The sequence below is a fragment of the Petaurus breviceps genome, unplaced genomic scaffold, assembly GCF_028583685.1.
Source record: "Petaurus breviceps papuanus isolate PSGF00001 unplaced genomic scaffold, PetGlider_PUasm1.0 551, whole genome shotgun sequence".
In the NCBI taxonomy this organism is placed as follows: domain Eukaryota; kingdom Metazoa; phylum Chordata; class Mammalia; order Diprotodontia; family Petauridae; genus Petaurus; species Petaurus breviceps.
The window spans coordinates 26,775,830-26,798,663 of NW_027186372.1; the positions used below are offsets into that span (position 1 = coordinate 26,775,830).

The window sequence follows — 22,834 nt, forward strand, 5'->3', positions numbered from 1 at the left end:
ACTAGTTCAGGTCCTAATCACTCAGATTACAATGGAAGCTTCATGCCTGGATCTCTGATTCTAGTTTTTACTGCATTCTGAGAGAAATGATTATTAACAGCCAATGATTTGAGGAGATCCATTTTGTTGGGTTTTTTTTTGGTGGGGGGGAGGCATCTTCAGTCATTCTGATCTATGTCTTGCCATTGGAGCCAGATGATTTCAGAGGAGAAAGTGAGGCTGGTGGCCTTGCACAACCCATCCTCACTTAAATTCAGTTCCCTTCCAAGTTATGGCATCATCTTCCGGATGTCATGGTCTTGTTCTATAATGAAGTATAAACAACAACTTTTTAAAGTTGTTTTTTAAACTTTAAAGTTCAATCTCTTGAAAGACATGAAGATAATGAGATTGGGTTAACTTTCTTAACAATCTTATTCAGACCCTACTTAGGTGGGGAAGTCTATTGTGTTCTACTCAGGTTTGGGTGGGAATATGTTCTTTCAGTTGATGGTTCAGGACTGGGGGTCATTTAGAAGTAAATGACACAATCAAAGGTCATTAGAATAAGTACAGCTTGGTGGCGGCTTCGTGGCAGTGAATAGAGCAATGGCCCTGGAATTCAGAGGACCTGAGTTCAAATGCAGCCTCAGACACTTAACACACACACACACACAACTAGCTGTGTGACCTTGGGCAAGTCACTTAACACCAATTGCCCTGCCTTTCCCCCCTCCAAAAAGAAAAAAAAAAGTGCAACCTAGAAATGTTCATTCTCTCTCATTTCTTGTTAACCAGCCAAAGCTGATTGCCATTCTCTGGAACACCCACTTTTCCAAGGTCATATAAACAAAGCTTTGAGCCTCAACCATGGGGTTCTTTGGCCTTCAGGAGTGCCACTGAACTTTTTATTTTTTATTAAAATGACAGCATTATTAATACAATGACTACCCAGAAATTATATGTCTTAAACTTTTTTTTTGGGGGGGGTTGCTTTTTGGAGGGCAGTTGGGGTTAAGTGACTTGCCCAAAGTCACACGGCTAGTGTGTCAAGTGTCAGAGGCTGGATTTGAACTCATGTCCTCCTGACCCCAGGGTCAGTGCCCTATTCACTCCACCACTTAGCCACCCCTTGAACTTTTTAAACGTCACAATTCTGCTTACCACATATTTATAAATCACCTTTTAGAGCATTCTTATATTCAGAATAGTCCATGGTTGCAAGAGACCTTAGAGAAAACCTAGCCCAAGCTCTTCATTTTACAGTAGAATCTGAGGCCCAGAGAGGGGAAGCAATTCACTTAAGGAAACACAGCATTGTAAGAGTGGTTCTAACCCCTGCTGCCCTCTTAGTTCAGCTGTGATATTGGATCAAAATGAGATATCATCAAACATTTAACAAAGAAAGAGGTTAACTTTGCTGTAACATAACAGGGCTATCATGCAATGATATGCTCAGTTTCTTTGGAGTGGTCCCTTTTTGTCTTTATCTGGAAGCATAGCTGGTCAGGTTATGGTGGCTCATGTGGTCTCAGGCACCTACAAAGTCTGAGAGGCTTCATCTATGTGTGACTGGTCTTTTAATGTGCCCAGATCAAGAAACTGAGTTAAGGAAGAAGGAAGAATTTGTTTGGGGGCCAATCACTGGGGAAGTTGCTTCAGGGAAGCTGAGGTCATTAGAAAGTTGCATCAGGAAAACATTGGTCCTATCACACACATTGAATTACTTGGGTTAGAATCCAGAATTTATCATTCTATATCTGAATTTCCATTACACTAGACCCCTCTAACTACTGTCTCAGTTTTACCAGTCTAAAGCCCTCTGTTCGGCTTTTAAGATTCTCTAGACTCTAATTTTCCCCAATTTTCTACTATTTCTCCACACATTATTATCTCAGCTTTTATTCTCACTGTTCCAAGAACACAGTTTATGGACATTCCCTAGCTCATATTGCCTTCCCTTCTGCCTAAACACATTTTACCAGACTCAAATTCCTTTTCCTCCATTCAATTCAATACATCTTTTATTAAGTGCACCTATACACATACTTTGCTACATTTGTATTTCTAGTAACACCAAGTAATTGCTATCTGTGTTGGAAGTGAAGACTTAGAAGGGAGGATAAATAAGATAAAGGGAAAATAAACCCCCTCCATTCTCCAAGTTGTTAGGGAGAAGTAAACCTTACTTCAAAAATGGGAAGAGCTTCATGGTAAGGGCAGCAGGATTGATTGAAGGGACTATAATTCTATAATTCCCCTGGGACTCTAGGTCTTAAGGATGAACCATATTGAAGTTCCCAGAAGTTTCTGTTCCATCCCGATTCAATCGCCTTTGCACTTCAGGCAAAGTGTCACCTGAAATTGGAGCCTAAGTAACATTAATCAGCTTTGTCCTTGAGGCCTAGAGCCTCATGGGAAATGTCCCTTCAATCACACAAGATCCTGTTTCATCACCTTGAGTATTTGGCTAAGTCTTCTATGTGTATAGACTAGATAATAGCACAGTAAGGTGGATCTTAAACTGATTGAATGATTAGACCCAAAGAATAGTCATTGATGGCTTGATGTCAACTTGGAAGAAGATTGCTAGTCACAATCTGTGTATAACTTTGTGTTGTTCCACACTTTTACCAGTGAACTGGATGAAGGAATAGATATCATGTTTATTAAGTTTTCAGTTGATAGAGATTGGAAGGAATAGCCATGACAGCATTTGGATCCCCAAAGTTTTTTTTAACAGATTGGGTTAAATATGTAAAGACTTCCACTTGGGTAAGCTAGACAGCACCTTGTCTGAAAATGATTTTTGAACCACAGATTAAAATGAGTCAACAGTGTGATATGAAAACCAAAAAAAATAAAAATAAAAAAGCAAATGTGATTTTAGGTTGTATTAAGAGAGGCATGGTATCTAGAAATCAGGGTGGTGGCATGTGGAAGAGTCCCATTTTACTTTTCCCTGACAAGGCTACCAATGAAGTATGGTGTTCTGTTCTGGCTTACCATTTTAGGAAGGGCATTGATAAACTGGAGGTTATCCAGAGTAGGGTAATCAAGATGGAGAAGGGTTTTGAGTTTATGTCATTTGATATAAATGCTGAAAGACTGGGAATGCTTCATCTGAAGAATAGAAGACTTGAGGAGATAGAATATTCATGTATTTGAAGGGTTATCATGTGTAAAACAGATTGGGTATCTTCCATTTGGCCACAGAGAACAGAATAAGGAGGATTGGATGGAAGGTGCAAAAAGGCAGACCAAGCCTTGATGAGGGATTATGGTAGGCTTTCTGGTAGGCAATCAGACCTGTCCTAAGCAGAAGGGCTTTCCTCGGCAGGTAGTGAGTTCCCTCTTCACTGGAGGCCTTAAAAAATTGGACGATCACTTGCTGGGGATAATTTAGACGGAATTTTCACAGGTGTAAGGACTAAATGGTTTCCTTCAAACTCTAAGACTATCTTTTTATGAAATGTTTGCTGAATGACTGAAACCTTTCCTGACTACCCCATTGCCTTTTTCTGCTCTGCCCATTTCTCTTCCAGTTTCCACTCAAAACAATAAGCTAGAAGTTATACATAGTCTGATTCTCAGTATTTGGTTTGTATGTCTTGTCTCCTTATCAAGAATTAAAGCTCAGGGCAGCTAAGTGATGCAGTGGTTAGAGCATGTATAAACAAGGCATTGATTTTGCTTGACTATACGTGTTTGTAATGGGTTTTATTTTTCTTGGGCTCTCAGTGGAGAGAGGAGAGGGAAGTAAAAGGGAGAAAATATAAACCTGAAAATAAAATAAAATTGAATTTTTTAAAAAAAGAGTTCAGTTTCTTAAATAGTAGGGACAGTGAACTGTGTATCCAGATTTCCCACAGCTCTTCAGGCCTGTACACATAATTGTTACCTGCTACTTGGTAAAGCCATAACAGACTCTGTCTAGGGAAAATCCAGTTGAGGAAGGAGGGAAGTAAGGCACAGCTGGGGTGTGATGGGATTGAGAAGGGAAATGTCATGGCAGCATGATGATCAGTCTAAGAAGGCTGATGGCATAGTATTTAAGAATATGCAATGTAATCTCATATATCATCAGTTCCATTATAGATGCAGTGATTGTGAGGAGACCTATGGGGGCACTTGGTTCCTAGGCCTCCAAAGGATCTTTTGGCAAGGTTTATAGACAGTTGTAAATAATATAAAGTACTATGTCACTTGTTCCTGCCCTGGGACAAAAGTACATTCATTCTGTGTTGTGACTGTCTGATATATGATTATGAATTAAGAAGTCCCTTTCTTGGGTTGCCATGGTAATGAGATTTCCTCATAGTTGGCCTAACATGGGTTAGGGATATCTGTGTGTCATGAATAAAGAATTTACTGTTACAAATGGGGATTACATGATGACCATGACAATGTAAAGAAAAACAATGCTAAAAGATTGCAAACTTCTGAACAATGTAGGGATTAATGATCACTGGAATGGAATCACTTGGAATGACTTCTGAGGAACTGATGATAATGATGATGATGATGAAGCATATCTCCTACCTATGGACAAAAAGTGAGTGGAGAATAGGTGTGGAATAAGGCATACTTTTTATATATGACCAATGGCATGATTTAATTTGCTCTGACTGTATTTCTTATTAGCCATAGTTCTATAAGGTTGAAGGAGTTTATTGGGAAGTAACGCATACATATATGTGTATATATATATATACACATATATGTATATAGAAAAATATATAAAATACACATGATAAAATAAGAATATATTAATTTAAGATCTACTTTAAAATAAAAAAAAAATGAAAGGAGCAAAAAAAAAATTGGGGCAAGAGAGAAAATGTCCTTACATCACTGAGACCACATTCTCCTATTTAGAGATGATGAAAATGAAACCCAATTCCAGACCTCACATTTCTGGACTGCTATACTAGGTATCTAGACAAAACCCATGTGACTACAAGATAAAAATCGTATAACCTGTCATTTCTTCACAAACTTCTAAAAGCTTAAATTCTAGGGGAAAACCAACTAGTTATTTTTTTTAAACAGAAACATTTAAGGTAGAAAATAAAAGCAGCAGATAGCTGTTTCCCAGGTCAGGATGACTAGGGCAGCTAGGAAACTAATCAGAATTTCAAAGGGGAGTGCAAAGTAAGAGATTTTGATGGGCATAGCCCAAGTGAACTGCCTTTCATGGCTGCAGCGGGTATGAGCTCTGCCTCATGCTCTCCCTGTGTGCAGAACAAAACAGAGAAAGACCTTTCAGAGCCATGTCTATGTTATGTGAGTCATCAAAATTTTTTATCTTACATGTAGTGTATATAAGTACGTTTAGGCACTTTACCTAGTGGGAAAGGAATAGTGACTCAGTACTAGGAAATACTATATACATACACACATATCCTGTATAATAGATATAAATGTATATATATTTTATGAAATATTTACATATATGCATTTGCTTATATATGAATAATTCTTTATATACATATGCATATATGTACAATATAGGTTTATGTATATAGTGTATATGCTTGTATTTATAGTATATGCCATTCAGGGTGCTGATACCTGATCAGTGGTAAACAATAGGACCTTGTGGGAAGGAGAGTTCCCAAGAAGGGGGCTGTTTCATCGCTTTTTTTTTTTTTAACTTTTTAAAACTATTTTTAAACTTAAATAAAAACTATTCTACGATATTTTGTAAGCTTCATTGTTTGCAGGAGAAACAGGAGAGTGTGGAGCACAGCCATTCCTTAGAGAGACATGAACCAAAATTCAGAAGTTTCCAGGTAGTGAATATTGGTGGGGATGAGTCCTTATTAAGTTATTATTGAAGGGTACAAATGTCAAAGGGCAGCTACGTGGTACAGTGGCCTCGAGGAGACGGGTTCCCCACCTCTGCAACTCTCTGGGGATGTCAGTAGACTCTTTCAGTGCAAAGGAGTAGAAAATAGTGTTTCTCAGATTCTTTTTTCCCCACAGGAAGATTAGAGAGCTGATGCTTCTTTAGAATGTAAAAATATTTTCTTTCTAACCGTCTTGTAGAGGTGAGTGGCATTTTCCCATTTTTCAGATGAGGTAAACAAGGGTCAAAGTATTTATGACTCCCTCATGTTATGGATTGGAGCCCAAGGTTGCCTGACTAGTCTAACTTTACTGGTAGAATAGCATGCTACAGGGAAAAGATTGTTAACTCTGAAGACAAAGGACCTGGGTTCAAATACTGTTCACTGGTGCTCGCTACCAACGTCATTTTAGGCAAGCCATTTAACCTCCCTGAGCCTCAGTTTCTGTATCTGTAAAATGAATCATCTCTTCCATATCTGGATGAATTTTTTTTGAAGCATTTATTAAGTGTTTACAAAAGACTGGCAATAAAAATACAAAAGATACTCTGGGAAGCTTATATCCTAATCCTATATTCTAATGGGGGGAGACAACATATAGAGGAGTGACGTCAGAGGGGAATAAGCATTGACATAGCACCTACTAGCATAAGCCTGGCTCTGTGTGGTTGCTGTTATAATCCCAATTTTGTAGGTGGGGAAACTGAGGTCAGATTTGAACTTAGGTCCTTCTAACTCCAGGTCTGGGACTCTATCCAATGTGACATTTAGCTGGCTAGGAGGTAGGGTTGGAACAATTAATTTGATTGTCATTCCAGAACTGTAAGGGTAGAGGGGAGTAGGACAGGAGTGACATTCCCGTTGTTGAGAAATCCAGAGGCTGAAGAAAAGCTTGGCTGGACCCCAGGCAGGGCTAAGTTATACTGGATGACTGAGGGAACCGACAATCAGGACAGTGATAAAAAAAAAATTAAATAAAAATTTTTTATTTAAAAATATTTTAATTTAGTTTAATTTAAATTTAAAAAATTATTTTATTCTGAACTTAAGAAGTAAAATAAGCATTTCCATAACATAATTGAATAGAAAGATGATTGCACGTGAAACTGCAAATCTATTAATAATAACTTGTTATTTCTTTTAAATATATGTTAAAGTAATCATGTAACATTTTTCTGTGTCTCTCTCTCTGTTTTCTCTTTCTCTCTCTCTGTCTCTGTCTGCCTATCTATCTGTCTGTCTCTGTCTCTCTCGTCTTAGGGCAGCACTTTTCTAGTTTGTGTGAAAGGATTGTCTTCCTTGGCTTGTTTCCTGAACCCAAGCAAGCTAAATGAGGGGAGGTGGTGAACAGATGAAATGATCTTGAATCACAAGTGCAATACTATCTTTCCTGATCCCTGTTAAATGCTAGAACTTCCCCTTTTTAGATGGACTTTAATTTTTCTGGGATATAGGGTGTATGTATATAATTATTTTCATGTTTTCTCCCCCATGAGACTAAGTTTCCTGAGGACAGGGACTGTTTTTATTTGTTTGGTTTTGACTTAATTTCTACCCCCAGTGTTTAGCATAGTGCCTGGTATAAAGTAAGCATGTAATAAATATTTGATGAGAGCTATTTAGAGAGTAGAACTGGAGTTTTCTGTTTTTCTAATTCTATTCTTTCCAAGAGAAGCAAGGGGGTGACTGAGGGGAGGGAGATGTGGCAGGTGTGGCAGGTTACTGATTGCTCTAAGTGATTTCTGGATGGTTGGCTGTGTGGAACTTGAGCTCTTAAATCTATAGTTACAAGCCATCTTGTCTGTAAAATGCCAGGTCTTGGAGGAAGAGGTCTAAATCTAGAATATTTATTGTACATTGTTTTCAATTGGCCCTGGTCCTGAGGAGATGTAGTTCTTAAGGAATGGGGGCTTAGAATCAGTGTGTGTGGTTTGGAAATGAATTTAAGCTGAGAGAGTGAGAGAGAGAGAGAGAGAGAGAGAGAGAGAGAGAGAGAGAGAGAGAGAGAGAGAGAGAGAGAGAATATTAATTTAGCATTTGTTTACTGTATACCAGGCTGTGTGTTGTGTTGAGGATACTAATACAGTACAATTGAGCAACACAGTCCTTACTCTCAAAGAGCTTACATGGGGAAAATGACACATAAAGTGCTGAAAAGGACATTGGGGGTGTAAAAATGGAATCATGGTTTGGAGCTGGTGCCTTCTGGGTAGTGAAGAAATGGAACCCTGGTACTGAGCAAGATAAGTCAAATTCTCTTTTGGGGTGCTTTCTTGGGCTGAGCCTAGGTTTGGGGTGGGGAGGGTGAATAAGTGGGGAGAGAGGCTAAAATGGAAATGGCATGGTTGGAGCTGACCTGGAAGTGAATTGGGGGCTTAATTGTGGGATGGGAAAGAAGAGGTGACCTTAATGAATTCTCAGTGACAACTTCATTGTCTATCCTTTCTAGAAGAGAAAATGTTAGATTCATGACTCTGCTGTGTTTTGATTAGATCCTTTGAGATTTTACTCAGCCGGAAGGTCATGAGGCTAGAGATAAACTCTAATTGGTATTGGGAAATCAGGTCTTTGCCCTTGTTGCTGACATTTAGGTAGTGTTGATGGCATTTATGCTCCTTCTACCTTGAACAGGCACTCTCTGATCCCATACCCCTTCCCTCAACCCATATCTCAGGTGCATTTCTCCCTTTCTCATCACCATTATGCTCCCTTCTTCATTTCTAATCCCCCTCCAAATGGCTTTCTAATGACTCAGGGTCTGTCCCTTCATGGGGCTTTGTTCTAAGGTCTGAGGTCTTTTTCAGAGATCTCCTTACTCATACCCTAGCACTCAGAGAATTTGTCTTACTGCTTGTCCCAGATGCAAGAATTGTTTGTTATAGCTCTGATATGTAGAGTACCCTCTAATGGAAGGGTGGATAGAATGAATAGAAGCTGTAAAAAACAGATGGTTGTAATAGAGGAAAATGATAGAGCTTTTGCATCACTGAAATTGGAGACACTGATGTGGTGGGGGCAGCTGATGGCTGCTGACAATAGAGTAGAAGAAAAAACTAGGTGGAACCACTCTCATAGCAGTCGTTGGAATGAAGGTTCTGTGAACTGGAGGGATTTAAAAGCAGGGAGGAGACTCAATTAGCTGCTACTCTTCTCAGTGTTTTCATTTAATGGCAGATACCTCTCCAAAGAAGTGATGCTATAGTAACACTGTGTCAAAACTATGAAGGGGAAGGAAACCCATGTGTAAGCCTTGTGTTTCCAAAGAAGATTTATAAAGAGAGATTCCTACAGCCAGTTGGAGAATGTTGTGAGTGCTGGGAACTTCCAAATCAGTATCCAGATGTGGGTGATACCATGGTGGCTTCCTTGATTTTGGCAGCTTCATCTTTCTCTTTTTTGTATAGACAAGTCCCCTCTCTGGGGGGACGCCGGCTCTTTTTCAGGGGTTTCTGGATAGTGACTAGTGGAACAAGGTGTTATATGTTATCACTGCTTTTGGATCTAATCTTTAGGATTTTTTGAGTGCATTAACTGACTAAATAATTTGAGACTGGATTATTCCTGTTTTCTCAAGGTTGGCTAATGTGGGGGAATAAGAAGGATCTTATCCATGATGTCATGTGCTAAAGTGCTGTCTGGGTTCAGATGGATTTTATCTGTGCTATTATTGGGCAAAGAGGGGAGTGTTCTCTGTTGTAGAGGTAAAGGCAAAAAAGCAAGAGACCATTAATTATTACTTAATTACTTAATTATCTGGCAAGATCTGGGAGAACGGTTTTGGATTGGTTGTCTTCTCAAAAGACAAATCAAAGGCCTCTAGGTACTTGTATTTTTTCCTCTCCTTAGGATTTTATATGTGAAATGCTCATTTCCTACAAGAAGGGGCCTTACTTGTTGACATAGCTATGTATATGTATAAATGTACATGTACAGATATATATTCTATAATATGTTTATCTATATATCTCTATATGGTAGCAAACAACATTAATTCATTTATATTTTCAGTGAGGAATGGAATTTGCAATTATAGAATTCTAAGAATTATTTATATAATATAAATCTCTATAATATATATAATATAAATCTAAGAAGAAATATTTATATGCATATGCACATATGTAATTACATATGCATACATACATAATGAGGAGTCATAGAAACTACAAAGAACTACAGTTATGGGAAGCATTGTAGAAGTTAAAGTTTTGTTGACTCTCTCACAGTGGTCAAGTTCCCAGAGTTGAGATGGTATGAAGTCAGAGACATGGAAAGGTTACTGTCGTTTGATTTGAAATAATTAACCTTATGGTGAGAATGAGAGTTTCCATCAGAGCAAACTGGGAGCTTAGGGTGGTTTTTCTGAGGTGACATTGTATAGATGCTGATAGAGACAGATCTGGGACTTGGGTGTCTGGCTTTATGATTTAAGGGCTTTGTTGTGTTTATGGACAAGAAAGTTGTAGGGTGAGGGTAATAAGATTGTAGTTAGAAGATACTTTAAGTTTATCAGATCTTATTTTAAAGATGAAGAAATTTAGGCCCAGAGAGGTTAGATCACTTGTCCAAGGTCACTGAGGCAGAGAACACTTGGGTTTAACCTTGGTTCCTACTGGGCGAGATAAGTGGGGTCTATTTTTTTTTCTTTCTCTTAAAAAAATAACATCTAAACCTGAGCTAATTTATTTAATTACTGATTCTTTTCTTGGTAATTATATTTGTTTAACTTTCCTGTATTTCTGTTTGGGGTGTTTAAAATCCTTTGGTTTTTGTAATGTTCTTCTGGAAGACTCATGATCTGTAAGTTGTCTCTCTATATCCTGTCTCTCAAGTCAATGACTTTGTCTTTAAAGATCATATACTATTTTAAAAATACTATCTTTTGCTTCTCTTCTGATAGATTTTCCTTCAATCTCTTTTTCTTCTTTGAGAAATTCTCTATTAGGGATTCAATATTTTTTATTGGTGAGGTAGGGAGTGGGCAGGGGTATGTTGGTAAAGTGTGTTGTAGTAAAGGATCCCAATATGGGCCCCAGACACAAGCCCCTTAGGGTGGTTTCTCACCCCCTGCTGAGAGTGTGGAGGCTTTCTTTCCTTCCCTCTCCCCCCTTCCTCTCCTGCCTCCCTCTCCCCCTTCCTCTCTCTCTTCCGCTCTCTCCTCCTCCCTCTCACCCCCTTCCCTCCCTGTGGATTCCACTGTAATTTCTCTGCATTTGGCACATAATTCTTCCAAAAGTGTTCTGTATTATTTTGCATCAGTTAGTGGGAATTGAGGAAAGTGGTAGTATCTGTTGCACTCTTGGTCCTTTGGTCTGGAAGTCTGCATTCCTGCTGAGGAGGAAGAGTGGGGATGAAAAAGATGATCCTGATGGTGTGGTGTCAGTTTCTCACTTATAGACAAGTGCATATTGCCAACATCTTGGTTTATGGAAGGTGGTGTGATGTTTGTACACGGGTGTCATCTTGTGACAGGTTCAAGGAGAAAAGCACAGGAATGATATATTATGGGGAATGAGAAGTTTAGTGGATGAATCCTGGAGGAAATGAAGATTGGTTGAAGTCTAAGATGGTCAAAGTAAGAGTTTTCAGATGTGCTGGGTATAGTAGGGGATAATATAGGATTGTGAGTGGAGATGTTGAAGTGAATGGTGGGATTTAGGTGGTCTTAATCAGGTATTGTTTTAAAAAATATTTCAATGACTATATTTTGATGTAATTGAATTTATAATATAGCGAAGTTGAAATTAATGTATTTTTTTTTGGAGGGGCGAAGACAGGGCAATGGGGGTTAAGTGAAATTAAATGCATTTTATAGGTTTAAACATTTATTTTCCTAAGAAAACTTTTTTAGCTTTAGCATACTATCCAAACAGTCTGTTACACATGCACAAAAGGATTAAGAATCCTTTGGATTAGCTTGGGGTGAACACCTGGGAAGAGGAGAAGGAATGCTTTCAAACTGGAGTTAGAATGTACTGTAAACTCCTCAATCGTAGGGATTATTTCATTTTTGTCTTGGTATCCCCAGTCTAGTACAGTAGCTGACACATCTCATGAGCTTAATGAATGTTCATTGATTGGATTTTTTTCATTTTTATCTTGGTATCCCCAGTCTAGTACAGTAGCTGACACATCTCGTGAGCTTAATGAATGTTCATTGATTGGATTTTTTCTGAAGGTTTGGGGATATTATAGGGCAGAGAGTAAGGAAAACTGAGGTGAGTGCTCTAGGAATAGAATTTGGAATGGGGGAGACTGCAGGGGTAGGAGAAGATGATGGTGTTTGGGTGAATGGCTGATGCATGGATCAGATGGAAATGATGTCTTTTCATCTTCTTTGTTCCTGAAACCCCCATCATGAAGTTTTGGAAAATCCATAGCATCACAGGTCTTGTCGTCTTTAGAGGGGGTCATCCTGGTTAAGGAGCAGCCGTGAAATTGTGTGAAGTGGAGATTCTTTTCTTAGAAACTCACCACCCCTCCTGGTGGTCAGGGGTTTCAAGAGATGCTCCCACTGTCTGTGTGTTGGGATGGGTGACTACTTGTATGCGGTCTAGTTGAGGAGGCTGCTGGCTGGTCTAATCAACCTGGTAATGCTTTGTTTTAATGTTTCTATTCAAGTAGTAAGTTGTATGTTTTCTATTTCTGTGTGATTAGTGAGGATCTAGTTCTCCTTTCCTTTACAGGCTTTCAAAGACAGTGAGACACCCAGCCCTGCCTCTGACTACTTGCCCTCCAGAGTGAGGAAAGAAAACAGGACACCAGGGTTCCTTTGTAACAATCATGACTTTTTTATTAAGATAATTTTGTACAAGACTGCAGTTGAAATTCATCCTTTTGAAGAATACAAAGTTTCTGTATACAGAAAGAGAGAGTAGTAGTAGTCATAGGAAAGGTAAAATAATTCCTTGTCATTTCAGAGCATTTATTGCAATGCTTATAAAAAATTTGCATAGAATATGTGCAAGGATTAGGGTGATGATGAAGATGATGAGGAGATGTCATCTCTGTGAAGGATACACCATTAATTGGTATGGTTGATTTATTTTTTTCCAGGACACACACATACATACACGCACACGCGCACACACACACACACACACACACATACAGTAATAGAGGGCCCCAACGGGTGCTGGAATGAAAAGGAATCTCTTCTAGATTGGCAAAAGAGGAATAGTTTGGTGCCCTTTGTCTAGATGATAGAGTGCTATATGGGTTTGGATAAACCTAGAATTGGAAAGGCCCTTATATCCTTGGGGGTCTGGGTGTTTGTGTCTCTAGTGTGTGTGTGTATGTGTGAGTGGGTCAGTTGGGGCAGTTTTTGTCCCAGTTTGTTTCAACAAATGAAAGGAGGGTCCATTTCTAGCCAAGGTTATGGGGGAGAGGAGTGGGCAGTATGTTAACACACTCAGACCAGTAATGGATAAGTTCATGGCAATATGGGGTATTGGGAGGGTGAGTATAGGATTAATATGAGGTGCTGGTGGGAGGCAGGGTACAAACCTTTTTCTCTGAGCAATTTGTCAGGCAGGTAGGCAGAAGTATAGCTTTTTTCTTCTCCAGGGACAGAGACCGTGGTTCTACCCTCCATTCTTTGAAATCCCTATCCACTCCAACTTCCTCCTTTTCCCCTCATCCCAAATCTGGACACACACACACATTCTACTTTGTGAATTGGACAAGACAATGAAGACACAAATCCTAGCTGTAGTCCACATCTTTCCCCCTCATTTCTGCCTTTGGGTTTAGCTACAGAAATGCATATTTTTTCTCTCTCTCTATATGGTCACTGTGCCGGGCCATCTCCTCTCCCCCCACACATATATGCAAACAGACTATGCTATTTATTTTTTTTACTTTCTTTTCCTCTTTGAGGAGAGGAAATAGAAGATAGGCTGTCTAGTCCATCATCTGGGCTTCCTGTGAATTATGGTGGGGGGTAGGGAGAGAGAGAGGAAAATGAACAGAGCATGTGAATATTTCTAGAGAGACACATGTGAATCTATCTACTAAAAGTTATAGTTATTTAAAAGATGACAAAATAAGTGTCTTTTTATGTTCTTCCATCTAGAGAATTAATTGGTATGCTTTCTCCTCATTTGACACATGCAATTTTCTCTCCATATTATCCCCTGCCCCCATGTCTAAATCCCAAAGACATTTTTATATAGTTTTATCTAACTAATGATTCTATAACATTTAGAATACATGAGGTTGTGATGGGGAGGAATGAGAGAAATGTGTTGTGTGGGATTAGATCTGGCTTAAAATCAGCTGATTGACATGAATGTCATTAATCATGGAGACAGATACATGGATGAGAAGAGAGAGAAACCGCTACATTTATGATGGGGGGATGTATGTGCAATTTACCACAAATAGTGTCCAAATACACAGATCTTGACATACAAAGTCATGGAATTAATATAATTTATGATACTGGGGCTGTGTAAAAAATAAAAGTAGACCTCTGTCTCTCTATTGATCCATCTTCAGTGACAATTATCTCTTCTGATAAATGTGCTTTCAAACACAAAGGAGAGTCTAAGAAGACAAATAAGTTCTATCAAGTTGCATGTGTGGGGGAGAGAGAGAATGAATGTGTATATGGTAAATTATGTATTACTTTCACACATTTTCTCTGAAGCTAGCCCCTGCTCCTCTTGGGATGTGGGGTAGGATGGAGGGGCTAAAAATGGGTTGGCTGACTTTCTAGAAAGACATAGGGGGAGGAGGAACCTCCTCTCTTCATCTCTATCAATAAGGTTGGTAAAATAAGGCTCTCTGTCTCTGTCTAGTAAAAGTGGGCAGGGAAACATGACAAAAGGACAAAGAATGTGCAGATTCTCCACTGACATAAGCTCAATTATTTTTTTTCTCTTAAATATATAATAGGTGAATCTCTCTCACACATAATCCCTTCCACTATTTATAAAAGACAAAGAACATTTGGGGTGTCTTATAGCCAAAAAAAAAATCAAACTACTAACTCAGCCCTAACTCAAACTTTTCCCAAGAATCCCTCCCCAAATCTGAGAGAAGCAACTCTGCTACCTTTTCACAACATTGGGGTAGGAGGGCCGGAGCTCTCTTTTGCTCCCTTCTCCTGCTTCCTCTTTGCCGGCCCTAAGCAATATCTGGGGTGGTGGGACTCATACATTTTATTCTTCTCCTGCATAGGACTCCCTGATCTAATCCATCTATTCCCAATCCTGCTCTTTTCAGAATAATGGACCTGATGTGTCTAATGACTAAGAAAAGAGGGAGAGATAAACGGTCTCAATCTTAATCCAGAATTTTCCCAAACATTATGTTTTCCCACTATCTTCTTAAACCACACTCACATTGATACCCTCTCCTAATCCCTAAGGAGAGATATCAAACAGCAGCCACATCTTTTTAATTTCATTTCACAGAATGGTAGTAAAGGTGTGTGTGTATGTGTATGTGTGTGTGTGTGTGTGTGTGTGTGTGTGTGTGTGGCAGAGAGAAGCAGTATCTCCCCCCCCCCCAATATCCACAGGATGCAGGAAAAGTTCTCACTTCTATACAGGCCCCTCCAAATATATCCTTCCCTATCCCCCACCAATTCTCTTTTTCTTCTTTCCCTATTTTCAGCCAAACACTGAAAATCCCCACTTCTTTCTAAACCATTAGCAGGAGCTTCACCTAACACAGCTCCCTTTCCCTTCCATCTTGTCCTAACACAAACAATTTTAGAACCAGAGAGAAAGATCTCAGCACTAGCTTTGGGGGAAACATTCTTCCCCAACTCATGACATTTTAAAAGAACACCTTATATAGGCAACAACAGTGATGAAAATGGAGGATGTCTGGGATGAGTGACAGTGTAGGGAGCATGGCCAAGGGCAAAAGGGCAGCACTAAATCTTTGAGAAAAACACCCAGATGTCTGAAGGCTCCAGAACTGGCAGAGACTCACAATCCATGCCCAGGATGGTATACAGACAGCATTTAGTGCCACACCAGTGGTAAGATCAGAAAGGTAAAACAATCATGCCCCTACAACCTCAGATGGCATCTTCCACATTGTAGGAACTTAATGTTTACTGAATTATTGAAATGGGAAGGAGACGGCTCAAAACAGGTAAGATGACAATCAACATTAAGATCGAACTAATGAACAGTTTTTTCTTCTGAGTTAACCCCAAAGATTGTTCATTAAAGTAGACTTAATGGAACAAAGGCAAAAACAACAAAAAAGAAATATTCTTAGAAAGAAAGCTGAAGCAGAGAGAATATAAAAGAGATAAATGATAAGCAGAAACATCCTCTACTCAAAGCTCCCCATTACATAACCCTTGGGACTTAAATCCCTGGGCTCCAGATGAGATGTGTATCTTCAGAAATATAGCAGCCTCAAAAGCAACTCTTATAATCTCTAAAAATAAAGATTGGGGAGAAAATATAAAGGGAAGATGGACTCAGTATCCTTATACACATGTACACACATTTCACATATGCCGTCTTAGAAATTGAAAGAAAATGAATGAATTCTTCCAACCATAGACCAGTAAATTGATCTCTCATCCTAAGTGCATTAAAAAAACCCTATCTTTGCTTTCAGAGAAGGCTCTATAGTGTCCAGAGGAAGGAAAAATGACATTCTCACTGTATTCTCTCTCCTAGTCTGATGTACCCCATGTTACTCCCACTTCAAGTTTCAGGTTTACTCCATTCTGGGGACCACTGCCAAAATCAATGGCATCCGAAAAATGGTAACTGGGAAGATGAAAAGACCACAAATCACTTCGTTCTTCCCTGTCCCTCCCATACAAAGAGCTGCTGAAGGAATTGAGAATGATTTTCTTGGAAAAGAAAAGGCTAACTGTAGGAGTCGAAGTATGAAAACTCTTTTTGAGTATATTTGATACGCTATCCTTGAGGAAGGAAGAGTAGACTTTCTGTGTAGTGTTGGAAGGCAGACTAAGAACCATTGGGTAGAAGTTGTAGATTTACATGCTTCAATGCAGTCAGTATGAAAAAGAGACCCAATTTGACATATCCAATTATAGAACAGGCTGTTTTCTCACAATAGGCAAAGTAACACCACTGAAATGTAAAGTCCATCTCCCGTGAGAAAACAGAGCCATAGAGAAGGGCACCAAGACATGATTTGAATTGTGGGGCACAGGAAAAGAAGATGAGAAGTAGAAACTCAAGTATTTTAAGACCTACGTTCCCCAGGTAACTTCCAGAGGTGACAGGGAGATGACTGATAACAGGCTGCTTATTTGGCTCTCACTAAAATGCGCGTTGGAGATACCTCCGACTTTCTCTTTGAGAATCTCTCTTTATGACCCTAGAGGGACTCTAGAGAAGAGTAAAAACCTGGATACCTCTTCATGGGCTGAGCCTGTCCCTCCCCATGATCAGCTTCCATGAAGTGCTATCATAATATTTCTTATCCCCAGGAGAGAAAATAGAAATAACCACTCACTGAGGCCAACCTGCGATAACAGAACCGTAAGTTGAGCAATAACCAAGTCAGGGCAGTGGTCATAATTGACTTAGGAGATCATGATGAACTGGGCCCAGTCCACTTCCTGCATATATGTGATAATAAAAAAAAGTGCTAATCATACGATAATACACTTAAAGCTGGAAAGAACCTTAGAGGGTCAACTGATCCAACCCCATCATTGGAAGGATGAAGAAACTGAGGTCCATTGAGGCTGTTACTTTCCCAAGTTCACATAAACCATGATTAGCAGAGGAAGGACTGGAACAAGAGCCTTTGACTCTAAATCCTGTGCTCTCTCTCTCTCTCTCAGCCTTCATTTTGACCAACCATAATCCCAAAGTAGGGTGAGTTACTACTCCTCCCTACACATACCTAAGTCATTATTACTTGTTTTTCTGTCTACTATTTGTCCTTCTGATTACTTTTAGAGCCTTCCACTCCCTTCTCTTCACTTTTCCCCCACACCAAACTTCCAGTCTATTTTTCTCTTTTTCTCCCCAGAATTCCTTCAAGAACAGAGATTATTTCCATGGCACACTGAGAACACATACTGAGAAAACAGATGACATCCTCAGGAAGGAATTTTCTTCTCTTTTTCTCTCCCTCCCTAACTCCATCAGAGAAGTATATCACCTTTGGCCATCTGTTTAATTGATGAGATTTTTTTTCCCTTTTTGTTTTGTATCCTTAGCACCTAGTATGTTGCCTTGCACATAGTAAGTGACTAAGTGTGAACAGGATTGAATAAACATTGAACATCTGCCCCCATACACTGTATTGAACCAAATAACAAGTGGAATGGGGAAAAGCTGACAGCTCTCCCTACCAATAATTATCTAGAGGTACCCAGTCTAAGGATACCCTGGTCTCTCCTTCCCCTAGTTTCAGACTTATTCTTACAATGGTCTGACTGCCATTATGGAAAGGACAGGGAACCCCTTGCCTTGACAAGCAGTAGTTTTCAGAGTGACCTCAAGGAAACCTTTTTTTTTTTTTTTTTAGCTCGGTACTCTCCACTTTAAAGACCTCAAACCACATCAGAACAAGGATTCTCTTTGGCCAACAGTCTATATTCCGTTTATATCCACTACCACTCTAGTGAGAATCACTATATACTCATTCTCTAGTTCTTTATGCTCTATCCCTTCCTGACAACACCCTACTAGATAAATGACCTCATGAGATCCCTCCCAAGACTCTTCCCAGAGAACCCTGGGGAAAAAACGAAAACAAACAAAAACCCAATTCAATCCTCCCTTGTTGGTGGGGAGCCCTCCAGATTTAAAATAAAGACAAAAAGCAACATGAAATACTTCTTTCAACATGATATCCATTCTCTCAATGGAGGCACCACATCTCTCTGTACATAGCTTTTCTTTATAAAGATGAAAAAAGAATCTGTGAATGGGTGCTTGGCCATCATCTGTTGTACATACTAAGTTTTCTTTCAGATGAAATATACCCTTAATGGTTCCTCTGCTTATAAGTAAAGAACACTCTAAATTCTGGTGAAGGTAAAGCCCTAGAAATGGCTATTTAGAGAATTCCCCAAAAGATTTTCCATGAGGACCTTAAGGGCAAAGTCTGTCATCCCACATTCAGGATGACATGGCTTTTTTCACCTAATCTTTCCCAGGCTCTCTCTTAAGTTTGATTTGATTCATCACCACCCTCCCACCCTACCTCTGAGAATCCCATTTCCCACCCCCTGCCCCCTTGCCTAAAATAATATATGACATCAAATGACAGGATAAATGAGATGTGCTTCTCCTTGCTGAGTGCATTGACATTAAGGCATAGGCACAAATTTGCCCCTCTTTGAACAGAGACAGTACGGTCCCTTGTCCCAGTACAACCGCAATCCAGGGTGACCCCTCACATTGACAGTGGTGGGAAGATGGCCATAGACATAATCAATTAGCTCATGGCTGGGAGTGTATGGTGATAGCCAGTCTGGATGTGTGGCAGTCACTAGTGGCTCTGGGAGATTTCATACTTCTACTACTATAATTAAAGCTGTCTTCCTCCCTGCATCCCCCATCTCCTGTCCAACTCCTTCCCAATAATCAGTAAGTCCAACAGTGTAGGGAAAGGAACATCTTGTCACTAACAGAATGACATATGCATCTAATCAGCAGATTGATTGGATATTGACCCAGTGAAGATAGGGATTTGACCTTTCCAGTCTCAAGTATGTTGCCATCCTCTGTCGCTTTGGATCTTAGATGGAGTAGATTTGAGCTAGATCTTTGTGAGAAAATGCTCTGAAGAATCTAGTCCACCCACAGACTCTGAGGAAGCACTTGAGAAAAAAAAATCAAATTCCTTTGATTGGACTTAATCTTTGTTAGATTTCATCTCTTAGTAGCTTATCCTGTGATATATCCTCTCACAATCTTTCTTTTATCCAACTGGCCAAAATGGATCGACTTCATCATCTTCCTTAACCCAAATCATTAAAAAAAACCCCAAACAAACAAGCCTTTAGATGGCCAATGACTGATTGTCCTCCTTTCCTGGTACACAATACCTCCATCTCATTTTACCCTTACAGAAAAATTATTTCATTTGCAGAGTGTACCCTCTGTATTTAGACCAATGTGGTCCTTGCCCTTCTTGGACATATCTTAAACAGCAGCCACTTTGTAATATTTTCTCTATAATAGAGGCATCTAGAAACTGACAACATTCCTGCTAAGAATGAGGGGGTTTCTCAAGCCATGATTAAAATAGTTCCCTACTTCCTCTATAATACAGTTAAATCTTGAGTTGGCCACAGCATCATGAATGAGGGAACTGACTCATCATAAATGGTAGGAAATACTACATTGATATACTGGGCACATGTGAATGAGGAGAATAGGCTAAAAGTTGAATGCAATCCACTGAGAACCCATAACACGGTCAAGAATGAGACATGGACTTCCTAGGTTCACCTGTGCTTGACTCCCATCCCTACTCTGCCTTTAAGTGCAGAGATGGTGTTCCAAATCTCCCAGGACCATGACAAGAAAGAAGGGCTGCCTTGTCACTCTTCACCATGAAGAAAGTCCTACTTTTGACTGATGTCAGTGGGATTTAATGATGTTAAAGGGATCTTACCAGTCTATGGCATAGTATGGCAGACTTTGCATTGCTATTATGTTTCAGAAGTCTGGAGATATCCATTCTGATAGTCTGCAATAGAGGTTGAATTTAGATGTGGGAGACTGATAATGTGAAACTGGGGGTCACCCATGGATCCTTTTGTACTGAAACCTTCTTTTATACAGAGGATTCTATTTCTATCTATCTATATATTTATATTTATATATATATTTATTTATATCTATCAATATATATAAGTTTCATAGCCCCACCCTCACACACACTCACAACGCACACACACGCACCAAAAAAGGTCTCCAAGACGCTTTCCGGGTTCTAGTCAAAAGAGTCCACAGCAAGAGTTCATTGAGACCAAAAGCCAGCCCCAGTGCCATCCTCTACTGTCCTTGACACTCAGTCTTTCTCAGAGGCAGACGCTGGTGTTGATCTGACAGGTAGAACCACTTCCTGCCTGAGACAGGAAGAGTCTTCCATTGGAACAGACACAGATCTCAAATACTTTTTGCCGGGTTCCTGTAGGGGAATAAGATCCTCGAGGCAGTCTAGGTAGTTTGATTTTGGCAGCATCTAACTGGATCTAAAGCAGAAAGAGAGGAAGAGAAAAGGTCAATCATTTGTACAGATTAAGGTTTATCTGTATCATGCTCAGACAGAAGAGGATACTCCATAGATGCTCAGAAGAGAAGACTGTGATAGAGAAACATACCATAGAGGTCCATCAAGAGATAATTACCAATCTTCCCAGAGCTGACATTTGTGCAGATGGTGGCAATGTGCATTAGGAACAAATACCTTTGGACTGAGAAGTAATCACAGAGACTTCTGCAGCCATCCCCATAGTCATTTCTATTCTAACTTCATGATTGCCAAGATCCATTCATAGTTATACAAATGCATATCTATTTCACAAAGGTCCTAATTTATCAATTCAGATAGATCAGATAAACTTGATGGAGCAACATCTTTGCCCATCAATGGCCTGCATGGGACATACATATGTGAAAGGAGAATGAAAAGAATCAGTGTTTATAGAGATCTGTATTGAAATATAAATATTACTACGTATTTCTTTGTGTGAACGAAGGTATCTATATCTATATATAAATATGCATATATTTCACTTGTCATGGATCACACAGGCAATTTGTATTCAGGGTATGACTTGAACCTGGGTCTTCCAGATTCTGAGGCTGATTCTCAATCTATTACACCAGGAAAGCTGAGGAAGAAAGACTCTTCCAAAGCTTTCTGGAAGTCATCATGAACAGACCTGGTCCTAGCTTGTATGTCAAAAAGAGACTGATCTTCACATCTTTTGCCTGACTTCAATCCACTTTAATTGAGAGTTAGTATTAATACTCAGTGAGATACTGACTACAATAGATCATGGCAATGGACAATTCAGTGCACTGGAACTTTATCCTGTTTGATGATCTTGTTGTTATGCTGTTGTTTTTATGTTTGTCCTTCCTTCTTGAAGAGGACATGACATCAGGGAGATGATGACATGACCTCTAGTTGACTTTGATTTGAGTGAGGGAGGCTGTGCGTGGTCACTAGTCTCACTTTCTCCTCCAGAACTGTTCTTGGTCCAGTGGCCAGATACTCATCAGGACAATTGGAGATGGCTCCAGGATACAATGGGAGACGCTGGCCCTTTTAAGCTAAGGTCTTTTCAAGTTCTCATTTTGAGTGAGGTAACTCCCATTCAGTGAATAGGCATCTTTAAGAAGTGAGTCAAGGGATGGCCCCTTTAATTAAAAAAAAATCAGACTGGGAGGGAAAGACCCTCAAGGTTGCTGACCAAAAGAGAATTTTTTTACATTTTAGTAATATTTAGTATATATAGATATTTAATATAGATTTTTACATTCACTCTGAGCCAGGAGGGCCCACAAAATAGTGATTAAGTGGTGCTTGGGAAGGGACCTATTGTTGTCCAATCTATGAAATCCAGAGTGAAAGGGATTTAAAGTTTGGTCTTTGAGAAAGAAATCTAGCCACTAAACCCTAAGTTAAGGATGCAGCTTTAGGCATCAAAATTTACCTTGACAGGAGGAGATAAATAAGGACATGGCCAGGACACCTCTGTCTTCCCTCAGTTTATTCAAATTCCTAAGCTGAAATCAAGTACATCCTACTCTACTGAGCAAACGGGCAATATGGGATTTCTTAGTTGCTGTTGAGGACCTTGGTAAAATTCTGGAAAAGGGGGAGGTGTCATGGGACTCAATGAATGTCCTAGTTTTCAAAGAGGAAAAATAGTAGCAGGAAAGTATAGGCTGTACTTTTATTCCTGGTAAAGTTCTAGAATGGATGATGGGTGTTTAGTAATGGAAGCAGTGATCACCAATAGATATCATGGTTTCATCAAGAACAGGTAATGTTCAGGTAGCAGGTAAACTGAC

At 39.5% G+C, this 22,834-nt stretch overlaps 1 protein-coding gene and 1 long non-coding RNA gene across 4 annotated transcripts in view; one reads left to right on the forward strand and one right to left on the reverse strand.

The window, feature by feature from the left end:
- Window positions 1-8,941: 8,941 nt before the first annotated feature.
- The window catches only part of LOC138172734 (uncharacterized), an 88,278-nt gene continuing 74,385 nt past the window's right edge, over window positions 8,942-22,834 (forward strand). The window contains exon 1 of the long non-coding RNA XR_011171235.1: window positions 8,942-9,138. This is a non-coding gene — a long non-coding RNA (uncharacterized lncRNA). The remainder of the gene's footprint in view (window positions 9,139-22,834) is intronic.
- Window positions 12,599-22,834, reverse strand: part of SGCD (sarcoglycan delta) — a 562,593-nt gene continuing 552,357 nt past the window's right edge. For all 3 annotated transcript variants that reach the window (XM_069102511.1, XM_069102512.1, XM_069102510.1), the window contains one exon: window positions 12,599-21,003. In XM_069102511.1, the coding sequence (XP_068958612.1) occupies window positions 20,830-21,003 (174 nt within the window). In that variant the 3' untranslated portion in view covers window positions 12,599-20,829. The remainder of the gene's footprint in view (window positions 21,004-22,834) is intronic.